General features: G+C 39.1%; 1 protein-coding gene across 2 annotated transcripts in view; it reads left to right on the top strand.

Moving 5' to 3' along the window:
• Window positions 1–4,691: 4,691 nt before the first annotated feature.
• The window catches only part of LOC119818815 (cytochrome P450 2C55), a 32,970-nt gene continuing 10,774 nt past the window's right edge, over window positions 4,692–26,887 (top strand). The window contains exons 1-9 of one of the 2 annotated variants that reach the window (XM_038336600.1): window positions 4,693–4,904; window positions 6,243–6,405; window positions 6,579–6,728; window positions 11,097–11,257; window positions 13,927–14,103; window positions 17,263–17,404; window positions 18,477–18,664; window positions 21,186–21,327; window positions 24,906–25,108. In XM_038336600.1, the coding sequence (XP_038192528.1) occupies window positions 4,737–4,904; window positions 6,243–6,405; window positions 6,579–6,728; window positions 11,097–11,257; window positions 13,927–14,103; window positions 17,263–17,404; window positions 18,477–18,664; window positions 21,186–21,327; window positions 24,906–25,087 (1,473 nt within the window). In that variant the 5' untranslated portion in view covers window positions 4,693–4,736 and the 3' untranslated portion in view covers window positions 25,088–25,108. Of the gene's footprint in view, window positions 4,905–6,242; window positions 6,406–6,578; window positions 6,729–11,096; window positions 11,258–13,926; window positions 14,104–17,262; window positions 17,405–18,476; window positions 18,665–21,185; window positions 21,328–24,905; window positions 25,109–26,887 lie in introns of those variants that run through there. The other variant, XM_038336609.1, reaches the window with a different exon arrangement.

Raw genomic sequence — 26,887 nt, forward strand, 5'->3', positions numbered from 1 at the left:
ACCAATGATATTCTGCTATACGTATAGATCACTGACTAGTCCAATTGTCATCAGAGAGGCTTCACCCAGCGACGGATGGGAATAGATGCAAAGATCCACAGAGTCAAACATTAGGCAGACCTCGGGGGAATCCCGTAGAAGAGGGGGAGGAAGAATTATGGGAGCCAGAAGGACCAAGGACATTATGGGAAAACACAGAGTCAATTGACATGGGCTCATGGGGGCTCATTGCAACTGAACCAACGTCCGAAGAACATGCCCTAGAGACCTAGGCCCGCTGCACATGTGTTTCAATTGTGTGGCTTGCTCTTCTTGTGGGACTTCTGGCAGAGGAAGTGGAGGCTATATCTAACTTTCCTGCATGCTCTTGGAACCGTTTCCTCCTGCTGAGTTTTCTTGTCAAGCCTTAATAGGAGAGGGCGTGCCTAGTCTTGCTGCAATTTGATATCCCATGGCTGATATACAGGGAAGGTCTGCACTTTCTGAAGGGAAGGGGGAGGGAGTGGGTGGGGGTAGAGAGCAGGAAGCTGTGGAAAGGAAGGAGGAGGAGAGGAGGGAGGAAGGAAGGAGAAACTGTGATTGGGCTGAGAAAAAAATATGAATTGATTAATTAATAATAAAAAGAATATATAAAAGAGTCAGCTTCTGTATATGTATATGTATATATTCTGTATCTAAGCATATTCTGTATATGCTTAGAATAATAATAATAGTGGGTCCTCCCCTGTATCTATGTCATGTTTGGTTACAGGTTCTTCTCCAAATATTAGTAGCAGATACAGGGTTTCAGGTTGTGGATCTGAGCAGAAAGTCGTTACTCTCTTGGTATTTGTACCACTATTGCTCCACTGGATATATCTTGTCAGACTGATTGTCACTGTGTCTTGTAGGGGTCCCAGCTGGATAAGACTGATGATTCCTTTTCCCCTTTAGAAGTGTACACAGCACCTTCCAGCACGATGGAAGCCATTATTTATAACGAAATAGGTCTAAATTGCTTGTCATCTATAAAAACAAAGAACTCATTTTGTGACCTTTCTACCAGAGATACTCAAAATCAATTTGATTACTTAGAAACATCAAATACACTCAAATCAAAGGGCATTTTATAAACTCTGGGGACATTCCGTTAGTGAATGTCAAAGTCATAGAAGTTATGGAAAGATTGCTAAAACTCATGTGGTGTGGCAATCTTTGTAACATGATAATGGATTCTGAACTGAGTTTTCAGTGGGATGTGGTAAATATCTTTGGGACCTACTAGTAGAACACCAATAAGAATGAAGAATTGCCAAAATTATTTCCTATTCATGATGATTTCACTAAAGTTATGTAGGAAAATCACCTGGTTTTAAGAAATATACACTACAATATTACAGATCTTTAGAAATAATTTGGTAGCTTGCTTTCCATGGTTTTGAATGTAATAATTCTCTCTATATACTGAGAATTTATTAGTATAATTATTATTAAAAAGTGAAGCTTATGTTTATACACTAAATAGTCTTTCACAAGAAGAGTTGATATTAGCAAAGCGCATTTGAAAATGTGCTTAGCATCAATATTATTTATGGTAATTTAAATGAAAACTTCATTGAAGGATTGGAGAGATGGCTCAGTGGTTAAAAACATTGCTGCTTTTCCAGAGGATCTGGGCTCAATTGTATCTGACAAACTCATACAGATATACATGCGAGCAAAACACAAATGCTATTACAATAAATAAATCATTAAAAAAATCACAAAACTTCAGTGAGATCTAATTTGTCAGAATAGTTAAAATAATAATTAAAAGATTGTACTACATGCTTTAATAAATTGTAATAACTGGTGTTCACAGTATAGACATAAATCAGGACAAACATTTGAATCATCCTTTGAAAAAATTTACTTAAAGTAAATATATACTTTATTTTATTTATTTATAAATTTAATTTATATATTTAACAATTTTACTAGTAAGTACAGGCTAAACACATATGCTAGTTATAATATCAAAAATCCATAGGAAGTATATATTAACAATAATCAAAATAGTTTTATATTATAAATAAGTGTCAGTAATAATATCACAGAAAAATTGTGGGATAGGTATAAAGTGAATTAATATTTCTTTTTCATTACTATGAAGAACTACCTGATATAGGCTGCTGTCATGGTTAGCTTTGTTAACTTGATATAACTTAGGATCATTTGGGAAAAGAGTCTCAGTGAGGGATTGTGTCCATGGGGTCAGCCTGTGGACATGTCTGTGGGAAACTGTTTTAAATTGAGTTAACTGATGCAGGAAGACCCAATCCCCTGTGGCTGGCACCATCCTAAGGCAGGGGTTTCTGTACCATGTAAGAGTGGAGAGATCGAACTGAGTGTGCGCAAGTGAGTCAAGCTAGTGTGTGCATCATCGCTCTCTGCTCTTGATTGCGAATGTGGTATGACAGCTGAGCACACGCAAGCGAGAGTGTGCGCATCATCTCTCTCTGCTCTTGACTCTGAATGTGACTAACTGCTTGAAATTTCTGTCTTGACTTACTCACTAGGAATTGTATGCTGAAATAAATCCCCTCTCTCCTAAGATGATGCTTTTGGCCAGGGTATGTTATCACAGACTCAGAAATGAAAACAGAACAGCTACTTAGGAAGGAAAGAGAATTTCTTTCAGCTCACAGTTATAGAGGCTCAACTACCAAATCACATAGTACAGGCTTGTGGTTAGGACGGATGTAAGAAAATCATGATTGCTCTAAAGAGGACTGTCTGTGCTTTGCAGCTGTTAGGTTTTAGGGTGATGTGAATCACATAGGATATGGCTGCCTCTCTTTGCTTTGGATAAAGAATTCACCATACCCTGCATTCACTCAAGCAATAAGTGCTGTATACTAATCTTCCGACGCCCATTTTAACACACAGGAGCTGTAATTATTAACTAAACTCATGTTGATGTGAAAGTCACAGCCTGAGTCATGGAATGTTGAATCATGGTTCATGGTTGAACCCAGCTGAACTGAAGCCTGGGAAGAAGGGTGCAAAGTGCAGGGCATCCACCGTCCTGAGTCTGTGTGAGTCTCTAAGGCCCAGCTTCCTCAGCACTGTATAAAAAAGAGAGTTTTACCTTAGGCAAAGGTAATTGAGAGAATCCAAGGGAATATGGTTGGTGTGAAAACTCTGGGAACTAAACTGTCAAAGTCTCGTCAAAGATAACTAGGAGAACATTGCATAACTCTCCCTTCTTCACCTCTGCAGAGGAGAGACTTGTTCAGTTTCTGTTTTTTCCCTGAGCACATCGGAGTCAAATAAGAGTTTCTTTTTTAGTGTGATGTCTATTGTTTTAGGAACCAAATCAGGATGTTGTACATTCAGGATAATTAGAGGTTGGGGGTTGTTCTTATTCTGTCCTCTGGAGAGCCTCAGTGTAAGCCATAGGACACAACGACGGCCGACAGATCTCATCTCAAAGCTCAGTTATCCCATGTGTCAAGTAAAGATAAGTAGGTCTGCTATACTCCCAGACTTTCTTTATCCATTAAAAAAATAATTGGAAATAAAAATCCCTGCTGTAAGCATTTTTAAAAGGGCATTTAATGATAAAATATGCATACATTTACTTAGCTCATTACTTGGTACATGTTGGGCCAATTAAAATATGCACATTTTCTAAATGGTGGGACACACAGAAGGCAGAGGCAGCAGGATATTGGGTTTGTGGACAGCCTAGGATAATACACGGGGGGGAGGACTCCCCCCAAATCAAAAATATCCGAATTATGATAGGTATTTTCTCTTTAGGCAACTCTCAAGTTGGCACAGCATGCTGAAATATTGGATAAGACTTTTTGTCTCAAGGAAAATATCCTAATGTTTGAGAAGCATTTCTGGCTAGATAGTATTTTATAGACTAGGGACAGTACATGGATTGTCTCCTAAATTCCCAGCTGGTTCCCAGTCTAGAAGCTGGAATGGTTTTGCACAAAGAATTTACTTCAGGTTCTGCCTGAAAAAAATGACTCATTTGGTAAAGTATCCACTGTGCAAGCAGGAGGACCCGAGCTCAGCTCCTTCAACACCGTATGAAAGCTAGGCTCTGTAGAACATGTCTATAACCTCAGCTCTGGGTGGAGGTAGTGACAAGAGGATCCCTGAAGCTTATACTACTGGCCGAGTTGATAATCTTCAGGTTCAGTGAGGAATCTGATCTAAAAAAGAAAAAGAAAGGAGAAGAAAGAAAGAAAGGAAGGAAGGAAGGAAGGAAGGAAGGAAGGAAGGAAGGAAGGAAGGAAGAAAAGGTGTGATTGAAGAAGACACCAGAAGTCAACCTCTGGCTTCTACACACACATGCCTATGCACACACATTCATTCACACCCAGATGCGTACATAGATACACATATTTATTTCATTGCGCCTCAGTTCAGGCTTCAGGGTGCAACTGGAACTACCTGGGTATAAAAATTGCCCCCACCAAATAAAAAAGCACAACAGCAACAATAAAACACGCACAACAGTACCTGGGCCAAGTCCAAGTCCAGACTAGTTACAACAACTTGGTGGGAGGGGGTGGGCAGCGAGATTGTCAAGGGCAGTTTCTGTGTTTTTCAATAGACCAGAGTCCACTCAGAAGATAACAGTGCTCCTCGCTGATTGGTCCCTTATGCCCCATGAGCGCATGTTGAGTTCGCAGCGAGCATTATAAAAGCTCTGGACTGCAAGCTCACAGGTGTCTCCCTGAGAAGAGAAGGCTGCCATGGATCTGGTCACAGTCCTGGTGCTCACTGTCTCCTGTCTGCTTCTCCTCTCACTCTGGAGACAAAGCTCGGGGAGAGGGAAGCTCCCCCCTGGTCCCACTCCTCTCCCAGTTATTGGAAACATCCTGCAGATAGATGTGAAGGACATCAGTAAATCCTTAACAAACGTAAGTGTGCTTGCTGCTCCACAGTGGCTGGAAAGCAATAATTAATCTCAGCTGTTAAATAAATACTTTTCTGGAGCAAATGGTTCAACTATGTTACTATAAGGCAATTGTGTCTTGTGGAGTATCCTATTTGATTTGTTATTGTCAGAAATGATTAAATGAGATAATATATTTGTTCATAATAGAAATTTTTACATTGTAAGATAAAGTCCATAAAGCAGAGAACAGCTACCTTTTCTCTGTTTCATGGTTCTTTGTTGTGACTTTTTACACACGATAAAAGGTAATGGAATTATTTTGAGAGTTTACAGGAGATGTTCTATGTACATGTTGTATATTTGTGTTTAAATCAGCCAAAATAATTTAATTTATTCAAAGAAACAAGTTATATCTGATACCGAGGAAATCTGAGTCAACATTAAACATTTGTGCATGACATAGAACCAGGAAGGTCCACTGGGGGAACTGGCATTTCTGGACTCTGCAAAGCTGCTTCTGACCTATGAATGAGCACTGTGGAGGAGATTGTCTTTCTCTGGGATACTGCATGTGCTGGCACTATTGTTATCTGTCCCTTAGTCAGTGATATCAGGATTACAAACCACCTAACAGCACACTCATCTAGGGAGTTTTATTTTTCATTCTTTCTTTCTTTCTTTCTTTCTTTCTTTCTTTCTTTCTTTCTTTCTTCCTTCCCTCCCTCCCACCCTCCCCCCTTCTCTCTCTCTCTCTCTCTCTCTCTCTCTCTCTCTCTCTCTCTCTCTCTCTCTCTCTCTATTTTGACAGTTTTTTTCTGTAGCTTTGAAGTCTGTCCTGGAACTCACTTTGTAGACCAGGCTGGCCTTAAACTCACAGAGATCTGTCTGCCTGCCTTTGCCTCCCAAGTGCTGGGATTAAAGGTATACACCACCACTTGCCTGCCTAGGAAGTTTTAAAATGGTAGCTTTCTAGTATTTATTGCAGGACTGAGTCAGACCCTGGTCAGTTGCTCAAGTAGAAGAGATCCTACTGAGAAGGGTTCAAATCCGAGTCTTGAATTTTCACCCAGAGGAAACTAAAATGAATTTGAGATTCTTTCAGCGTCACTCTCTTCATCTGGAAACCCACAGGGAAAGTTACTTCAGCGTGTCAAGGTTCGGACAGTTTGCACACTATTGGCCTGGTACACTAGGCTCATGCCGCACCTAGAAGTGACGGCAAACAGCTTTCTCTGTTCTGAATCCAACTAAATTTGAAGTTGTGGTTGTCAAACTACACATGTGGGGAGTAAGACGTTAGTGGCAGCCTAGATCTTCTAGAGTCTTCTGCTGCTCCATCCATTCTCTTTCTTCTTCCCAGTTCTCCAAAGTCTATGGCCCCGTGTTCACTCTGTATTTTGGCATGAAGCCCACTGTGGTAGTGCATGGCTATGAAGCAGTAAAAGAAGTCCTGGATGATCTTGGAGAGGAGTTTTCCGGAAGGGGTGACTTCCCAATTGTCGAAAGAATGAATAATGGCCTTGGTAAGTGTGCATTCACACATATGTGCATGCATATGTATGAAGGTATGTTCTGGGCAGGGGTCATGGGATGAGATAGGAAAAGCTTCTAGGGCAGGGCGCCAAGTGTCAGTCAGAGGCCAGTCCTCTTCCTTGTCTTGGGTCCCTCTTCTAGTTTCCATTTCCTGTTCCGGTAGGAATCGTTTTCAGCAACGGAAAAAAATGGAAGGAACTTCGGCGCTTCTCACTTATGACACTGAGGAATTTTGGGATGGGGAAGAGGAGCATTGAGGATCGCATTCAAGAGGAAGCGCGATGCCTTGTGGAAGAGTTAAGAAAAACAGATGGTGGGTACCTGTTTACCTGGCTCTTCCTTAAGTATGCCATTTTCAATGGCAGCGGTTGTTGGCTCTCCTGCTAGCCCAAAGCCAGCGCTTTGCTTATCTGTCCTTATGTTTGTACACACCGACTATGCATAAAGCATGATCATAATACTCAATTACTCCTATTCTGCTCCAGCTTGCTTTCAAACCTGAACTTCATGAAGATAGAAAGTTTGAGCCTCATAAAACTTTATATGGGATAATATTTTCCTATAGTGTAATTATTTCTTTATTATTTAGAATATTTCCTTAGAGAATATCTGTCAAGTGTACTTGGTATGAATGAGCCCATCATATTTTCATGGACTATGAGGCAGTGGCATGTGTTGTTGAGGTGGTCTGTGTCTGTTTGGTAAAATTTAACGGCACAGTGGCACAGATTTGCCTCAAGACGCATGCTTGCAACTTCTGCCAATAATGATACTTATCATATTTTTATTTTATTTTACTTAGGCATTTTTGAGAGCTATGTTCATCAGTTGTGTTTACTCTGTAAACAAAGGACTGTTTAAAAGCTGTCAGTGGTTATTTGATGTTAATCACTGTTTGCTATGCTATTTCATATCTCTTGAGAAAATATGTGCTATGATGGTATTCTGCTAATATGTAACATGTGTGAAATTTTTTTATTTAGCATATTTCAACTACTTTTAATGCTACCACACTTCCCCTAATTATAAGTTAGTTTTAAGTCTATCCTTTGTTACTTGCTTGTTAGCCATGCTTTAATTTTTTATATTTTACAAATCTTTGATTCATAGATGACTTCCAGGATCTCTACTCCAGGCTTAGCTATTTTCTAGATATAGAAAGCATGACTTTAATTTTTTAAAAATATTTATTTATTACATATACAATATTCTGTCTGTGTGTATGCCTGCAGGCCAGAAGAGGGCACCAGACCTCATTACAGATGGTTGTGAGCCACCATGTGGTTGCTGGGAATTGAACTCAGGACCTTTGGAAGAGCAGGCAGAGCTCTTAACCACTGAGCCATCTCTCCAGCCCCGATGACTTTAATTTTTAAAGGAGCCTAAGGACAGCCTATTCTCCCAAATGTTTCCTTTATCAAATTCTCAAATGACAATCCTGTTTCCTTTGCTCCCGGTCACAGTACAGTATGGGATCTCTAAGAGCAGCCTTATGGTTCAGATGCCTCTGTGACTACTCTAACAACAAGGCTCATTCCCACCCTGCTTCATGTCTTCCTCCGGTGAAGGTCCTAATGTCCTGCAGGCTTTGCAGCAGGCAGGAGAAAAACGATCCAGGAAGACAGGAGTGAAATTCAGCTCAGCCTGATTTTATTATAACCTAGAACTGGTTATAATAGACTTCTAGAGACTGGCTCTGATTATTTTACTTTAGTCATATTTAAGCACAGCACAATTTTGGAAAAAGAATTCCCGATAACAATTAACTTAGTCCGAAGTGCACAACTATTTAAGACATGTTTACACTGAGATTCCTTGCAAAGTACATCTGACTTATCTCATGAGAAAGGGCACTGTTGACTCAGAGATAGTGCCCAGGATTTAGGGTCCAGGGAGCCTGACTGAGGTAAACAATGCCGTGGATGTTGTTGTTAGGATTGGCCTGGCCCTAAGACGACAGCAGTCGTTCAGGCTGTTGTAAAGCTCAAGCGACATCACTCAAGAGTGGACTTTATGATCTAAAATCAGTACTCGAGGATTAGGGGGAAAGGTCTGAGATAATTAAAAACATAAACTCTGGGAGAACAGAGCCAGTCTCCTCAGACAGCAAAGGATCACCGGGTTGCAAAGCTATATCCTTCCTGGCATTTCAGGCAGAGCCGGCTATGCGCCTCATTCCAACGAAGTGATAAACTGTGTTTAACTTTCCCGGATTCTCCAGTGCTTATTTGTGCGCGAAAGACCTTTTTGCCCTCTACAATAATGTGTTTTCCTGAGGTCTCTGCCTCTTCTGGAGACCAACCCTGATGCTGTCCCTGAGTGACCCTGTATGACGTGGTTTGCCTCCTCTTGGGCACTGTAACCTCCAGCCTTTGCTATGATTCTCATCTGATTGGTTGTTTACAGGATGTATGACTAAAAAGAAAGTTCTGGGTGCATCTTAAACCACTAGAATTTTAGTTTCGAACTTTCATAATTACTTAACCCTGATCCTAGCTTTACTCATGAAATGCTTGTCAAAATGAGTTTGGTTTTTCAGCTTGTATTCCAAGTTACTTCGAGTTTTAATTATCTTTTCTAAATATAAGAATAATGTAGTAAGGAGGCTGCTGGTTTGTTTCCCGGCTGCCCAGACTCTTGAAGTCACCACACAGAAACTGTATTAATTAAATCACTGCTTGGCTCATTAGCTCTAACTTCTTATTGGCTAGCTTTTACATCTTAATTTAACCCATTTCCATTATTTTATATGTTACCACAAGGCTCAAGGTTCAGGTGTGTCTGTCTCTGACAGGGGCTCCACGGCTTCTCTCTGACTCTGCCTCCTTTCTCCCAGCATTCAGTTTAGTTTTCCCTACTTAGTTCTACTTTATCAACAGGTCAAGACAGTTTCTTTATTCACCAATGGTATTCACAGCATACAGAGGGGAATCTCACATCAGAATAGATTAGAAATCAGATGAAAAATTTTATTAGAGATTTATTTATTCTCAGTTTTAATTTATGTACATGGGTGTCTTGCCTGTATGCATGTCTGTGTACCACATGTGTGCCATATCTGCAGAGGCCAGAAGAGGACATTGGATCGCCTGGAACTAGAGTTGCATATGGTTGTAAGCCACAATCAACCCAGATCCTCTGGAAGAGTAGTCAGTGTTCTAACTTCCGAGGCAGTTCTCCAGTGTCAGAAATTAGTTATTTTTTCGGTCTGAAATGAACACGCACAAACTTTTTTTGTTCATTGTTTTAAAGACAGGGTTTTACCTTGTAGTCCTGGCTGTCCTAGAACTGAGTATGTAGACCAGGCTGGCCTCAACTCACAGAAATCTGCTTGCTTTGCCTCCAGAGTTCAGGAATAAAGGTGCATGCCACTATGCTTGACTTAAATCTTAAACTAATAATTTAAATGTAAATTATTTCTTAACTTCCAAGACAAAATAAGAATTTTCCCCTCCTTCTTTCCTACTTTTCTTCCTTTTTTATTTCTTTTATTTATATTTAGTAAAAAGCTGAATATCTTGGTGTTTTGCCTGAAAAGGAGTCTGACATCAAATCTGTTAACTATACAGGTTTTTTTGGTTTGAATTTCCTTTCATTTCTCTACATACTTTTCATTCATTATGTACATTTGATTACATCTAGAATATGGATTTTATCCTACACATAAAGCTTATTGGTACATAAATTAAAAACCGTTATGAAACGGCATTTCACTTTGTAGTCCGGTTTATCCCCAAGCTTGTCATCCTCTTGTTTTGAGGGGCAGAGATTACAGTTGGCTACAGGACACTGGCAGAGACATCATCACTGTATTTATATATGCCAGTGCAAAATAAATATTTCTTCTGCTTTTATTTCTTATGACCAAATTGACTTAAATTAATATCAAATGATAAAATGCATATACTCTGTTGATGGTTATGTAGGGCAATAGTCCAGGATTCCAGTAGAGGGTAGACTTTATCTAAAGAAATTAAACTGATATACATGATGACTAGAAACACTGTTTCCAAAAACGTTCTATGTTTTCTTTTTCAATATTGGAACGAAGAAATTAAAGGGCTCCATTTATTAATGTAAACTCTGTGATTGTCCCATTTGGATTTACATTTAAAATGTCTTTTTAATTTCACTTTTATTTTAGGTAAACAAATCTCTGAGAATCGGTGCGTGGTTTTTGTTTGATATGGATATTTCTGCTCTTTTAAATTTGTTCTGATGAATGAATATATGCATTTCCTGTAATGTTTTTATCCTTGGCTTCCTACTCTGTTGGCTGTGGACATAGCTCCTTCAGCTATTCACTGGATATGAAATGTTTCTGAATGGGTATTTTCTTCCTTTAAAGAGAGATGGGATTCTGCACTGAAAACTTGAATTTTTATGTGGTATTAAAAATGGTCAGGTGTTTTCTTAGAACTTTAGAATGTGTAGCCAAAGAGCGATGTCTCCACAGGAAGCAGATGTTAAAGATTTAGCTAGTGATTATTAAGCAATCTAGGATTAAAGGAAAAGTGATGTGCTAATTGGAAGTTCTTGGAAGTTCTTGACAATATGGTAATTTCTGTGCCAATACTTCCTCAGAGATTCCAAAAATATTTATTGTTTTTTTTTTCAGCCCAAAGATAACTACTTTCCATGTCTGTTTTAATGGCATTTCAAAATGTTTCTAATCGTTCAGGCTCACTCTGTGACCCCACCTTCACCCTGAGCTCGGCTCCCTCCAACGTGATCTGCTCCGTTGTTTTCCATAATCGTTTTGATTATGAAGACAAGAATTTTCTTAACTTGATGGAGAAATTAAATGAAAACTTTAAAATTTTCAACTCTCCGTGGATGCAGGTGAGACAAAGTCATTTTCTTCACAACAAATCATGTTTATTTCTCTAACGAATTAAAATGTTTACTTCAGTTCAATGTGTCTAATTTCCGGACATTCACTTCAAAGCTTGCTATAAAGCATTGTGTAGGAAAGCAGAATCAGTCTCCATTACCTTTCCTCCCCTCTCTCCTCCTCTCTTCCCTCCCCCATCTCAGTTACTCAGGAGGCTCAAGTAGGTTAAGGGAAAATAAAGGTCGAGGCTGAAGAGAAATCTTAGTGTAAAGAGCTCATACAGTTTGTACAAGGTTTGCTCTTCAACACAACAATAACCAAAGGAAACCACAAACAAGGTGTCATTATCAAGGCCTCTGTCCAGCCAAGGAGACAGATGGGACAAGGGCAGCCAAAACACCACAAAGACTTTCTACCTTTTTTTTTCTTTTTAATGTATGTGGATTGTGCCTACATACCTTTCTATGCACCGCATACTTGCCTGGTGCCCACAGAGGCCAGAAGTGGGGGCATCAGATTCCTGTAATCAAACTGGTGTTACAGAAAGTTGTGAGCCACTGTGTGGTCACTAGGAATTGAACCTGCATAAGTGTCTAAGCTGGTTCCATTTATGAGTTCTTGTGAATAGTCCAACACAGACATTAAGAAACCCAGCTTGGCATTTTCTGGGTACATGTTTACATACTTTGTGTTCAACTATTTGTGTACAGCCATGTAGTTATCTTCCAGGCAGGGTTCAGGATTGTTGCCACTGACTCTCCAACTCTTAGTAACACAAAGTCTCAGAAGGGTGAGAGAAAGAGAGGAAGGAGGGGTTAGGATAGGGACTCTCTCTCTGCTGTACAAAGAAGGGAAACTATTGGTGTAAAGGCTCTTGTGGACTTAGCTGCATGTTCCGTACAGGCTCAATACCAGCACAAACTGTGGGGAACATAATAGTTTACATGTTCATATGATCCCTGGCTCCCAACACACTGTCTCCAAGCTTCAAGAATTCAGAAAGAAGTTACTTCACTACATCATTCTTTTTCCTCCTCCCTCCCCTGCACTACCCTCCTTTTTTTTTTTAAGAAATATTTTATCTTTATTCTATTTTATTTTATTTTACTTTGATTTCTTGAGATAGGGTTTCTCTGTATAGCCCTGGCTGTTCCTGGTACTAGGTCTGAAGACCAGGCTAGACACAAACTCACAGAGATCTGCCAGTCTCTGCCTCCTGAGTACAGGGATTAAAGGTGTGCTCTCCATACCCCCGGTGCTTTGTCATATTTTAAAGTTGTTTTATTTGTTTTTTGTATGTTTGTGTACATGTGTGTGGTGCATATGCACATGTATATGTATGCAGGCATGTGGAGTTTGGAGGACAAGCTTTCTCAATCTTGTTTCAGGGACAGAGTCTCCCTCTGGCCTGAAGCTCACCTACAGGATAGACTGGTTGGCCACTGAGTCCTAAGGATATGCCTGCTTCTGCCTCCCCATCTCTGGGATTACAAGCTTGGGCACCCATATGTAGTTTCTTCACATAAATTCTGAGAACTGACTTAGATCCTCAGTTTGTGCAGAAAGTGTTTACTGATTGAGCTCTCCTGTTGTCATCCTGTATTGATGCATTTTTTGGTTTGTTTTTTTCTGCTATAATTTTTAGAAGACTTTTTAAAAGTAGTTTAGGTCAACAGCAAAATCCAGAGGAAGAGGTATTCTAACAGCTTCCAGTGATCTCCTTGACATTTGATTGTTCTTTATTTTCAGTCTCCCAAAATATCTCAGATTTTTAAACAATTATTTTGTTATTATTTTGCAAATTTAATTTTATAGATGAGTACTGTGTTTTTATAATTTCCCACACTCTCGCTTTCTAGCTCCTCCCCCTTGCCCACTCACTTCTTCTCAACTTTATGACCTCTCCTTCTTTAATTATTCTGTAATATACGCATGGATATATAAATACATGTATTGCTCATATGTACATATGTTTAAAGATAACCATTTGGTAATGGATAACCTAGCAGGGAGTCTCATCTCTGGACAAGACTGATTCTCCCACTTTTAGCATCCATTGATTGCCTCTAGTTCTTCATCTAGGAGTGTGGCCTTGTGAGACTTCTCACATCCATGTTGGCCAACTGGAGCTGTCATTGTGCAGGTCTTGTGTAGTTGCCCTATTGTAAACAGCTCATGGGTATAAGTCCCTATCATATATCAGTGACACTCTATCATATATAACCTGGAGTAACCACAAAAACCAGGGAATAAAAAGAGTAGCCCAGTTTTAAACAGTCATATCTGTTTCAAGATCATGCTTGACGAATGTCCTTCAAGCTCTACCTGCAGAGGGGTCAACTCATGAAGTTCCAGAGCTGAGTTTTCACCTTTGATCATCTTGGTCAACATAGTGATTTCTTAAAATATCTGGTTAAGTGTTCTTTGTCAGATGACCACCATCTTTTTAATTCACTCTACCCTTTAACTATTGCTTGGAATATGCTGAATATGACTTTAATACATGTTTATAACTTAGGACTTTTTTTTTCTTGAGATGGCATCTCATTATGCTACCCAGGCTTTTCTCAAACTCTTAGACTACGGTGATTCGCTCGTGTAAGCCTCCTGAGTAACTGGTTTACAAATGTGAGTGACTACATTCAGCCTAATAAATGCATATTTTTAAATCTTTAAGGTCTGCAATGCTATTCCTATCTTCCTCGATTATCTCCCAGGGAGCCACAGGAAAGCACTTAAAAATTTTGCTGATATAAAAAGTTATATTTTGAAACGAGTGAAAGAACACCAAGAAACACTGGACATGGACAATCCTCGCGACTTCATTGACTGTTTCCTGATCAAAATGGAACAGGTAAAAGGTTATTTGTGGGTTTTCATCTTGCATATCATCAATCATTTCTATTATTACTGTTCTAAATTTAGCTTTTCAGGCAAGAAACGCTTGGTAAGCACTTTAGTCCCTATTGTGGGCATGGATTGGACTCGCATAATTTAAGGTTTAAAAATGAATTGTTAAGCAATTAAAATACATCAGCATCATTTAATAAGTATATGAGGAAAAGGAATATATATTTCAGGTGAGTTAGACATATCAGTGATGTTGAAAATACAGAATATCAAACAATAAAGTAAAAAGTGAACTTGACCATATAGGAGAATGGTAAACATGAGCTTCACCTGGTAGGCTTCATTGGTGACTCATTTTATCACTAGTTGTTGAGTATTTGCAGTGAGGTTGCAGGAGAATTAAGATGTGCACGGTGATGAGAGAGATGAGAGGCTCACATGTGTACTGACATGGAGGAAGATCACCTTAGCTGAGCAGAGCCAGAAATGATTCAGCACAAACAGGTAAAGATGTCTTTGAGGTACTCTGCACACACAGGTGTTGGCATGAAGAGATTTGTTTTAGTCAGGCATTTGTTTAAAGCAAGACAGTGTAATGCTTGTGCTACCAGGGTGAATCACTGAGTTCAGTGGAGTCATATCTGAGATGAGAATGGAGTTCAAAGGCCAGATATAAGACCTTTCCCGCCTCTGGACTGGCTTAATGGTAGTCTGGATTATGGGAAAATAGATTCTGGAATAATAGTGTCATTAATATTGACTTATTCTCAGCTATCTTGAATTTTAAATCTATCTCATATTTTAAAAACCTACCAATTTATCGATGGGCAACTTGATTATTTTCAAGGGACAATGCTGGAAGTAACACAGGAGAGTAGGCGTCTCTTTGACTTGTTAATTTCAATTAGTTTTTGGATGTATGATGAAAGTCATATTTCTTTCATTTTTGCTCTTTTGACAAACCACCATGCTATTTGTCAGGATGACTATAATAATTTATATTAGAATAGCAATGTGCAGAACACCTGCACTTACCTTCTTAGAAGGATTCTCCCCAGTGGTTAGCACTCTTAGTGGTAATTTCAGGACTATATAAAACAGCCAGTTCCCCCTGTGGTTTAGAGACCCACACAGATGTTTATTTCCCTCTGCTCCAGAGTTGCTTAATTAATAGGCAACTTACTGGGAACCTTTGAGATAGAAAGTTTCAATTATGGCCTTGTCCTTCCTTCACTCAGAAAATTCTGTATGTTGGGACTTTTAAAGAATTTTATGGAGCTGGAGAGATGGCTCAGAGGTTAAGAGCATTGCCTGTTCTTCCAAAGGTCCTGAGTTAAATTCCCAGCTACTGCATGGTGGCTCACAACCATCTGTAATGGGGTCTGGTGCCCTCTTCTGGCCTTCAGGCATACACACAGTCAGAATATTGTATGTATAATAAATAAATCTATATTTTAAAAAAAAGAATTTTATGATGCTGGGTGTGGTGGCGTATGCCTTTAATCCCACCATTTGGGAGGTAGAGGCAGGTAGATCTTTAAGTTCAAGACCAACCTGGTCTACAGAGCGAGTTCCAGGACAACCAGGTTAACAGAGCCACACTATCTCAAAACAAAAAGAAAAACAAAACCAAAACCCCAAAAAACCCCAAAACAAAAACCAAAACAAAAAAAACAAAAACAATAAAACCCCAAACTAAAAACCAAAACACCCCAAAACCCAAAACCAAAATCCCAAACCAAAATAGACAAAAACAAAATAAAAACTATTTTTTTTAAAGCCAGAGAGTGGTAGTGAGTGCCTTTAATCCCAGCACATGGGAGGCAGAGACAGGCGGATCTCTGAGTTTGAGGTCAGCCTGATCTACAGAGCAAGTTCCAGGACAGCCAAGGTTACACAGAGAAACCTGTCTTGACAAACCATTGAAACACACAAACAAATAAATGAAATAAAGAAGGAAAGACAGAAAGAAAGGAAGAAGAAAGCAAGCAAGAAAGAATTTTATAGTAGAGTCTTTGGATTGCCATTATTGGCCCAATATATTTTCAGCCTTTACTTCCCATTTGGTATAAATAGAAATAATTTCTCAGTTGACAAATGTTGTTGAATATTTGATCACACTGTGATCCCCTAAGATTGTGTTAGTAAAGTTAACCTTGAATCAGGGAGCAGAGCCAGCAACCAGTTAACAAAAATTAGCCATAGAGAATACAGAGGACTCAGGATACGGATAGAAAGGCACAGCAAGAAGTAGGAAGGGGCTTGGAGATTTGTGGACTTGTTTTCCTTCCTCTTCTGTTCTGGGGAGTGTGGAGAGAAGGTCAGCTTGTTGCTCCTCTGTCGCATCTTTGATTTACCAGGTTTTCATGCCAATATCTGACGCAAAATCTTTATTGGTAGCAGACCAACAGATAAAAAACAGACAAGTGTGTTAGGCTCAAATCCTATTCTGTCTTTTCTTCAGAGAGACAGGTGGAAGGGGATTCTAGAGTCTCTTATTCAATTTTGTATCACATTCTAAAAACTCTTCCTTGTCATGCTTACACTTTTAGTGCACAAGTATTCATGCTGTTTTTAAGAATTTATTACTATTTGAAAATTGTGCATAGGTATATGTATTTCTACACATTAGTCCAGGTGACCCTGGGGGTCAGAGGTGTTGGATTCTTTGATGCTGGAGTTACAGAGGGATTTGCAGAGGAGCCTGATGTGGGTGCTGGGAACCAAACTCGGGTTCTCTGGAAGGGCAACAAGTGCATTTAACTGCTGAGCCATCTCCCCGGCCCTCATACAAATGTCAAAATACTCATGTTCCAGCTATACCACCTCCACTGCCCTAATGTATTTTACGTAAGAAAGAACGAGAAGTTTGTACCAGGGACTTCTTTTTCTTATGCTATTAGTGTGACATGGTTTTTATGGCATAATATAGCTAGAAGAAGGTCTGAGAAATTGGATTTTGATGCAAGAAAGAAAGAAGAGCATAGACATGAAGATTGCGTCAGGTAATTTGCATGCTCTGCCATATTGTGTACTTGCTCTAATATTTTTACTACACCGTTCATTTTCTAAATTTGCTTATCTGTAGAATAACCTGTATTATTTGCACTTGTTGAAGTTTAATATAACTGTCACCATCTAATAATGAAATAAAAATTCCTAGGAAAAGAACAACCCACAGTCCGAGTTTACTACTGAAAGTCTGATGGCTACAGTGGCCGATGTGTTCGTAGCTGGGTCAGAAACCACAAGTACTACCCTGAGATATGGACTCTTGCTCCTCTTGAAGCACACAGAGGTCATAGGTATGAGTTTGACATGTAGGAGGCAAAGCTGACGGCTCTGAAAAAGTTCAGTACTGATGTTTTTGTGTCATTAGCTGTCATCATACACGAATGATAAGATAAAAATGAGATCAATTTTGACAATAGAGAAAACAAGAGAGGGAAGTATAGTTACTATGAGCAGTAGTCAAACATCAAAGCTCCGAATGAAAAGACACTCTAGGTACTGTCTGGAGTGTATATGGTTTTTTTTTTGTGTGTGCGCATATGTATGTGTGTGCATTTATATGTATGTGTGAATGTTTGCATGTATATGCGTGTGAGTATATTTTGTGTGAAGTGATCATAAGGTGTAATTATTCATTCCTGTTGTAAAACTGCTCAGAAACAGTATAATCAAATAATGGAAATAGTTATTATTTACAAATGTGAACAGAAACTATAGTCAAAACTTTTAGAATATCTCAAAGTGAATGCCTTTGGGAAATGTAAGGATGAAAAAGGACACTAAGTTTTACATATGCACAAATACACACATGTACAGATATTAGTATTCAAAAAATTTATTTACTGATTTTGTGGGCATGGGCATTTTCCCTACATGTATGTCTGTGGACTGTGTTCATGTCAGGTGCCTACAAGTCCAGAAGAGGGCATCAGATCTGATACTGAGTTAGAGGCAGTTGTGGGCCACCTGTAGGCATAGAAATTAAATCTGGGTCCTTTGGAGGACAGGCCAGTGCTTTTAGCAACTGAAGCGTCCCTCCAGCTCCAGGTTTTCATTTTCAGAATTACTGTTATTTTTATGTGAAATTAATTTTTGTTTTGTGTTTTTTTCTATGTAATGGTAATTATTAGAATTCATTGGTATAAAACATTTACATATTAAAAACATATCATCATTTCTGTCTATTGATAATGCTGCACAATAATGTACCTGCCTGCACAGATAATGCCTAAAAAGCAGGAGAGTTTTGTGTATTATACCAAGTTTCTAATTCTATGTGTGCATGTGACCTGATACCTTTATCGCACTTCATATTGACTTGAATCATTATAGCAACTCTACCATTTCTCAATTGTGCCTTATCAGCTAAAGTCCAGAAAGAGATTGATCATGTGATTGGCAGAAACAGGAGTCCCTGCATGCAGGACAGAACCCGGATGCCCTACACAGATGCGACGGTGCATGAGATCCAGAGATACGTGAACCTCATCCCCAACAATGTGCCCCATGCAGCTACCTGTGATGTGAAATTCAGAAATTACCTAATTCCCAAGGTAAGCTTATTTCTCTGACCCTGCACTTCAGTTATCTTTTAGTTTTTAAATTAAAATTATGGTTCCAATCCTTCACCAACACAAAATGAGAAAATTTCAGGACTCCTGTATGACCAGTAAGTTTTATGACTTTCTTCTTCTTTCCCTCCTCCTTCTTCTTGTTCTCTCTCTTCTTCCTCCTCTATTGATGGGATCTCACTGTGTAGCTCTGGCTAACCTCTAACTCACAGATCTGCTTGATGCTTTATGAGACATCTTATTAGTGAATGTCATCCAAACATAGCCTTCTTAAATATTTTTGGGGTTATGTTTACATTTCTAAGTAAATGTTAAATATTCAGTTTTTTGATTTTCCAAAATTCTTCTCTGAGGCTTTTCATTGGGATGATTTTAAATGCAGTAATTTACAAATTATTGATGCGTTAATGTGCTAAAACTTTTGATTTGTGGATTTGATTATGGTCCCAAGTTATCTGACCTTTCCTTAATTTTCTCAACATTGTTTTCAGTACCATGGTTTCCACATAGATTACCCCTTTCCAGAATGAATGATATTTCTGAATTTATGAATAAAGTATAAACTCTTTAAAACACTTAAAACTGCTATTTTTTTGTTAACCAGCTATGAGAGCTGTATACTGCTGAAAGGTGTTGAAGTCCCCTACTCTTACTATATTGGAGTCTATGTTTCCCTCTAATCCTAATATGTTAAACTTTTATATTTGTTACTCTATGTTGTACCATGCTTTATGTTGGAAACACATATAATAACATACAATAGATAATTGGTATTATATAACATCATATATGTATATGATCATAAATTATAATATATAACATAATTTTATATATTCCTGTGACTGAATTAACTCTTTTACTATGACATTCTTTGTCTTATTTTTCTGCTTTTGTCTTAAAGTATATTTTATTCAATTATGGCTACTTCTGTTTTATTTAGATTCCAGTGCTTGTACCATTTTATTGCATCTCTTTCAGTTTATATACATACCTATAGGTGAAGTAAACTAACAATATATTTTTTTGAACATTATGTTTCTCATGATATGGTATTTTAATTTGAGAATTTCATATATAATTAGGGTAAGCATGGAAAAACAGTGCCTTCCAATTATCATTTATTTTCTGGTCTAATTATAGCTTCTTTATTTGTTCTCTCTCTTTTTTTTTCTAAAATTTTATTTTTAAAATATATATTTATTTATTATGTATACAGTGTTCTGCCTGCATGTAGGTCTGCCTGCTAGAAGAGGGTACCAGGTCTCATTACAGATGGTTGTGAGCCACCATGTGGTTGTTGGGAATTGAATTCGGGAACTCTGGTAAAGCAGGCAGTGCTCTTAACCTCTGAGCCATCTCTCCAGCTCTCTTTTTCATTCTTTTAAACACATCTTTTGTGGCAACATGGTTTACCCAAAAGGTGTGTAAGCATGTTTTGAATTATTGCTTATTTTGTGTGTGTGTGTCTACTATAGATTTTGTCTTGTATGGAAAAGTAAATTTTTGATTCATCATGATATGTTGAAATGGCAACTTAACATGCTGATAAAATTTAAAAAGAGATAAACAAATAAGCAAACAAACCAAAAGGGAAACAGAAAATAGCCCAATAGAAGACCCTGCATATATACATATTTTTTCCTACATTTTGAGCATTTTAAAAAATTTGAGTCAGGGTCTCACTGTTTTGTTGATGTTGTCCCCGGTCTTTTGAATTTAAATGATTTCCATATTTCTGCCTTTCAGTGCTAGGCTATGGCCATGTGCCACCTTGCTCATGCATGTTTTAAAAATTTATCATTTTTATTTCCTTTTCTTTTCTTTGTAGTGCTGGATATTGAACCCAAGGCCTTGCACACATCAACTAAGTGTTGTTACACTGAACTATGGCCCCACAATTTGATTTGAATGCCATATTCTTTGTCCTTTGCTTATATTTGAACATACTTAAACATTTATAATTTTTGACTGTTTTTTTGCCATTCATAGTAAAGATAGGATTTGTATTCCATTCCTTTACAATGTTAAAGAATTTCGAATTTGTCTGTAATTTATTGTGACCTGTGAGCTCCATATATCCTCACATTTTTTCTTATGAACTGATATCTCTTTCACTTTAAAGAACTCCTTTTTTTCTGGAGCCTTTATTGTGTCTTCAATTTTTAGAACTAACTTTGAAGTATATAGTGTTCTTATTGCTTCATGAATGAGGATGTCTAAGACAGTGTTGAAAAGAAGCTATGATAGCATTTTATTTCATTGTTAATTTTTAAAATTACATTTATTTATTGAATGTGTGTGTGTGTGTGTGTGTGTGTGTGTGTGTTTGAAGTCAGAGGACCACTTGCATGAGTCAGTTTTTTTTTTTTTCGCCTTCTGGGACTGGATCTGGTGGTCAAACTCAGGTTTTCAGGCTTCCCTGCAAGTCTTTACCCGTTGAGCCACCTTGCCAGCCCTCCACGCATTGAATTCTTTATCACATGCTTTTGTTTGTAATTTTCAGGGCACAGACTTAGTCACATCACTGACTTCTGTGCTACATGATGACAAAGAATTTCCCAACCCCCAAATATTTGATCCTGGCCATTTTCTGGATGAGAAAGGAAACTTTAAGAAGAGTGACTACTTTATGCCTTTCTCAACAGGTAAATGAATTTATTTCTATTTGTACTTCAGGTACAAGCTAAATCTTTTTCGGGGGGCACTATGTTGTCTAAGCTGACCTTAGACTCCTGAACTCAAGCTTCTTGTTCCAGCTGTCTGAATATTTGGCACTAGAAACATGTACCACAAGGCATGATTCTTTTTTTAAATATTTATTTATTTATTACGTATACAATATTCTGTCTGTGTGTATGCCTGAAGGCCAGAAGAGAGCACCAGACCCCATTACAGATGGTTGTGAGCCACCATGTGGTTGCTGGGAATTGAACTCAGGACCTTTGGAAGAGCAAGCAATGCTCTTAACCTCTGAGCCATCTCTCCAGCCCAACACAAGGCATGATTCTACAAGTTACGGTTTTGAGATAAATTGGATCATCTGCCATGTCCTCAGGGACAGGTGGGTTTGCTCAGCCTAGCCTCAGGAGCAAGACTCCCGATGCCCATACATGAGAATATCCAGCCTATGTTTTAAACCGAGAAAACGAGAACATAGGTCAGTTGAATTCTGCTTCTGCATTTACCTCTACCCTTCCTAAGTGCTCCTCTTGGAAGTGAACCTCATTTAGACCGTCCTCACCTGCATGAGAAAAGTGTCTCAGTCCATTCCCAGTCATCTCTGAGAAACCAAGTGCCCTAGAGAATGTAATGGGCTCTGGAGAGACTCACTCCTGAGTTAGGGAAGCAGGTGAGTCAACAGGGTGCTGTAATCCAGTTGGACTGGTTCTGTGAGAGAGGGAAGCTTGGGTTTCTGGCGAGGTCAGAGGGGAAGTTGCTCACAACCTGTTCTATTATATCCATGGGAGTATTCGAACAGGATAGAGGGAAGTTGGATGACTCACAGGGAGGAAAGAAGTAAGGAAAGAAGAGGAGGCAGGGAACTGTACGGAGGAAATAAAGTACAGGAGGAGACATTTTCCGTAGACGTAGGAGACTAGAACATGATGAGAAGGTAGGTTGAAAAAGACCTTAAGAATGTGGATGGACACTCTGTAGTGATTCTGGTTCCCTAGAGTTTCCTTTACTTATGATCCTCCATCTTGGATGTTCAATTTCCCTGCATATTATGTGTCCTGAGTCTATGGACACAGAGTCACATTCATTTTTTGCCGTGTGTTTTTATGACTTTCCTGTGGGTCTGCATTGTACATTTTCAAAAGAAGGGCTCGCCCTTCTTTTTAGGGTACTCATATTTGGGCAGAGAGGCAAAAGATGACACAGCATCATGTTCAAGTGGTCCACACTACTATGAAAGCAGGGACAGTGAGGAAGCCTGGGAGTCAGGGTCACAAAGGGTCCTAAAGAAATGGCACATATAGTGGGTCTTCAGGAAAGTATTAGAGCAGCACTTCTTAATCAAATGATGAAGCCTGAAGCTTTATGGGGCTGGAGATTGGGGAAGGGAGCCGTGAATGGAGCTGAGGAGGGAGAGGCATGGCATTGAGTATCAGACAGAAAAGAGAATGTGAAGGTCCAGGCCAAGGCGTTTGGATCCTACCTCAGAGGGTAACTGCAGGAGATGCATCTGAAGTGAGGAAATTATATAGACAGGTAAACTTGAATAGACACAAATGGAACTTAGTGTCAGGATCCCTTTGACACTTGCACCTTTGGCAATTAGAGCAGTGACGTGAATGTGTCACTAGAAGACTGATGTCAACTTGAAAGGTCAAAGGATAGTTCTACTGTAGGAATCGTTATTAAAGTTGTGATGTGGAGCTTATAAAAACATTTAAGGAATGAAGGGTGCCCACGAAAGCCAGACAGTAAGTAGATGGCATTGTGTCCAATGTTGTGTGCATCTCTGTTCATTTTGTCATTGTGTGTTTGACTCACTCACTCACCATTTAAGAGTCAAACACTTAACTAGGCACAGCGAGCACGCAGTGTCTAGTCAGATGTCACAGCATCACACGTTAGCTCTCCCTACCTCTTCTGCTCTGGTCCTTCGCTGATTCTTCATCTCTCATCCTTTAACGTGTTGGAGTTCCAGGAATCAACTTCAACTCTCGAATTTTCTTTTCTATTTCTGCCCACTCTTGGTTTCACAGGCCATCCATTTTTTACGGCGATGTTACATTTAAACCTCTAGCTTGTTCAGTTCTTCTGATGTTTAAATTCGTGTGTTTAAATGGCTACTGTCGCTTCTGCTTGAATCCTTACTGTGTATTTCAAACAGAATGCCTGGTGTTGGTCATGGTTTCCCAAATCAAACCCATTCCACCTGAATCTCAACCTCTACTCATTGAGGCTAAACCTTGGACATTTCTGTCACATTCTACAGCTATCTTGTCAATAAGTCATGGCAGATGTAACTAATTTATATAAAAAATTATAAAATTGATTTCTAGCGCATGTGCTCTACCACTGTTGGCTAAGGCACCATCACTGTTTGCTTATGCTTTTGTTCGTAATCTTGTCTTGCTACAAATCCAATGTCTCCCTTTCCAGACCACTCCCTAGACGTCCCCAGCATAGCCCGTGTAATACAGAAGTTGTACTACAGCTTCTGTCTCCACGAAATCATCCGAGGGCTCCCACTGAGGTTTCAGTTCTCACTGCTAACTATGGATCTGGCATCATCTCTGATTTTATCCTCTATGATTCTCCTAGGCTCCATGCCAGTCACGCTGTTCTTATTCCATTTCTCAGGTCAGGCAACCCTGGTCTCTGGACTTAGATTTTGCTATTTGTTTGTCTAAAACTCTTCCTCTAGATGCATGTAAGGCTCTACCCTCTTACTTCTGATGAGTTTTGAACTGTCGAAGCTTAGTGAATCTGAGACTACAGACTCCGGAATGTCTTTTGCTTCTGCTGTGCCTTTACATGTTTTCTGCAGTTTTCTTTCTCTGGTGTCTAGCATGGTGTGAGTGGACATGGGGAGATCTCCACCGCCTGTAATATAATATGTTTATCTCTTGGAAACATCCCATTCTACTGGGTATTTTACCTGTGGGTTATTAAGAGGATGACTCCTCCCTAAACTATACTGTCTAATTTGTTAATAGTAATGATGGCTTATACAGAGTTTTGATAAGTAAAAATAAATACAAAAATATATTTCACAGCCAGAGACTGTGAATCTCACCTAAGGAGCTGTGTGGATTGTAGCTCAAGTTCATGACTCACAGCTGAGTCCCAAGCCCAGCTAGTTTAAATTCTTTTAACCTTAATGTTGGGAGATGTGTTTACAGGCCTTGGAGTGCATTGCAGCTGAAACAAAGCTTTGAAAATAACAAAGTTGGACTAAGATGTTTTTGTTAGATACCTTTGAGGTGAGAAACCCAAGAAGTCAATCTAAAGTTTTAGAAAGGCACATAGCTGAATATGAAACTCTTTAAAGTAAGGAAACAAGGACAAAGCAGACCACATATTATTGAACGATATACTCTCCTTTCTAGGTTTGGATAATGACCAATGCCATCAATCTCCTGATGTAAAAACATTATTAATAAATGGATATGTACCATAAAAAAAGAGTCAAACACTTAATGACTGCCTTTATAACAGTTCATCACCCACTGTAAGGAGGGAATCCTCTGAGTTTGCTTTTGTTTTTCAGGAAAGCGAATGTGCGTGGGAGAGGCTCTGGCTCGCATGGAGCTGTTTCTGTTTCTGACCACCATTGTACAGAATTTCGATCTGAAATCACCGGTTGATACAAAGGACATTGAAACTACTCCAGTGGCCAGTACTTTTGGCCGCGTGCCACCTTCATACCAGCTGTATTTCATTCCTCGTTAAAGAGCAGACTGGCTGTTGCTATGCAGGTGTCTGTGACTTCTTCCCAGAGGCATGGTCATCCTCCTTCCCACTATTAGGGATATCTCTCTCATTTATTCTCTCACATCTCTCCCTCCCCTGCTCACAATCCAGTGAGCATCCATCCTTCTTCTTCTTCTTTTTTTTTTTTTTTTTGGTTTTTCGAGACAGGGTTTCCCTGTAGTTTCTAGAGCCTGTCCTGGAGCTAGCTCTCGTAGACCAGGCTGGCCTCGAACTCAGAGATCCGCCTGCCTCTGCCTCCCGAGTGCTGGGATTAAAGGCGTGCGCCACCACCGCCCGGCTCAAGTTATTTCTTTCTTTTTTTGGGGGGGGGGCATCCATCCTTCTTTAGGAAGATTTTCCTGAGTGATCACCCACTGCCCTCTCCAGGCTGTAACACTTGTATTGACCATGTCCTGTACTAATTGTAATATCTGAGTTATTAGCATGTTATGAATGTAATGCAGAGCCGTTCAACCAAGAGCCATCTCTGCTCTTCTTGGTTCAAAATAAAAGGCGTTTTTAACCGATGGGTCATTTTTTAGGCTTCTTTGTGCATAATTCATATAAAGAATAAAAAAGTAAAGTTAGTATCATAATGGAATATCATCTTTCATCTATTAAGATGGGGATTATGAAATTAAAATGAAACAGAAAAACTATGAATTGGTAGTAATAGGTAGGAATTGAAATTCTTTGTTTTGTCAACTTTTTAAAAACCTTGGTTGCTGGATTGGAGAGATGGCTCAGCGGTTAAGAGCACTGCCTGCTCTTCCAAAGGTCCTAAGTTCAATTCCCAGCAACTACATGGTAGGTCACAACCATCTGTAATGAGATCTGGTGTCCTCTTCTGGCCTGCAGACATACATGCAGACAGAATACTGAGAATACTGCATACATAATAAATAAACAATTCTTTGAAAAAAAAGTACACAGAGAAACCCTGTTCTCGGAAAACCCAAAACAAAAACAAAAAAACCTTTAAAAACAAAACAAAACCAAACAAAAACCTGGGTTGCTATAGCTGCGTAGGCTTATTTTTTTGGCTTCTGTACTAGTCCACAGGTCTACATGTCTGTTTTTGTATCACCATTATACTGCGTTTGTTACTATATCCCTGCAGTGTAATTGGAAATCAAGTATTTTGATTAATTACATCAATCTTTTTGTTAAGTATTGCTTTGGGTTTTCAGGGTCTTTTTGTGGTTTCATATGAATTTTAGGATTTTTTCCTATCTCTGTGAAAACTCACATTAGAATTTTGATGAGGATTGCACCTAATCACAGCTCACTTCCACTAATGCAGCCTTTTTCATAATATCAATTCTGCTGACCTATGAGAACAGGAAGTCTTTCTGTCTTTGTATGTTCTACTCAATTTTATTTTTTAGTGTTAAATTTTTGTTGTAGAGGTCTTTCACTTCCTCTGTAGGTCTGTTATATTGTCGTACTGTTAAAGAGCTATTGTGAATGGGATTGTTTTCCTGATCTCTTTCTCATGGTTTTGAAGTGACTGCATGAGGTAGAAGCCGAAGTCGCCCCCCACCCCCTGCACACCCAGGCCAGAGCTCATAGGGCATTCTGTGGATGTGCTCCAGTGTCAGGTAGAAACCTGCATTCTGCTGAAACTGACTTCAGCTTTAGTCTACATCATGGCCAGATGCACAGTGAGCCTGAGACCTCCCCTCAGATTGAGGGTTCCAGTGACCAAGATGCTGGTATGACCTGACTTAGCTATCCAGCTTTGATACTCGAAAAGACTGTTTATACAGTGTCCTACCT

Source organism: Arvicola amphibius, chromosome 1 (genome assembly GCF_903992535.2).
Source record: "Arvicola amphibius chromosome 1, mArvAmp1.2, whole genome shotgun sequence".
Classification (NCBI taxonomy): Eukaryota; Metazoa; Chordata; class Mammalia; order Rodentia; family Cricetidae; genus Arvicola; species Arvicola amphibius.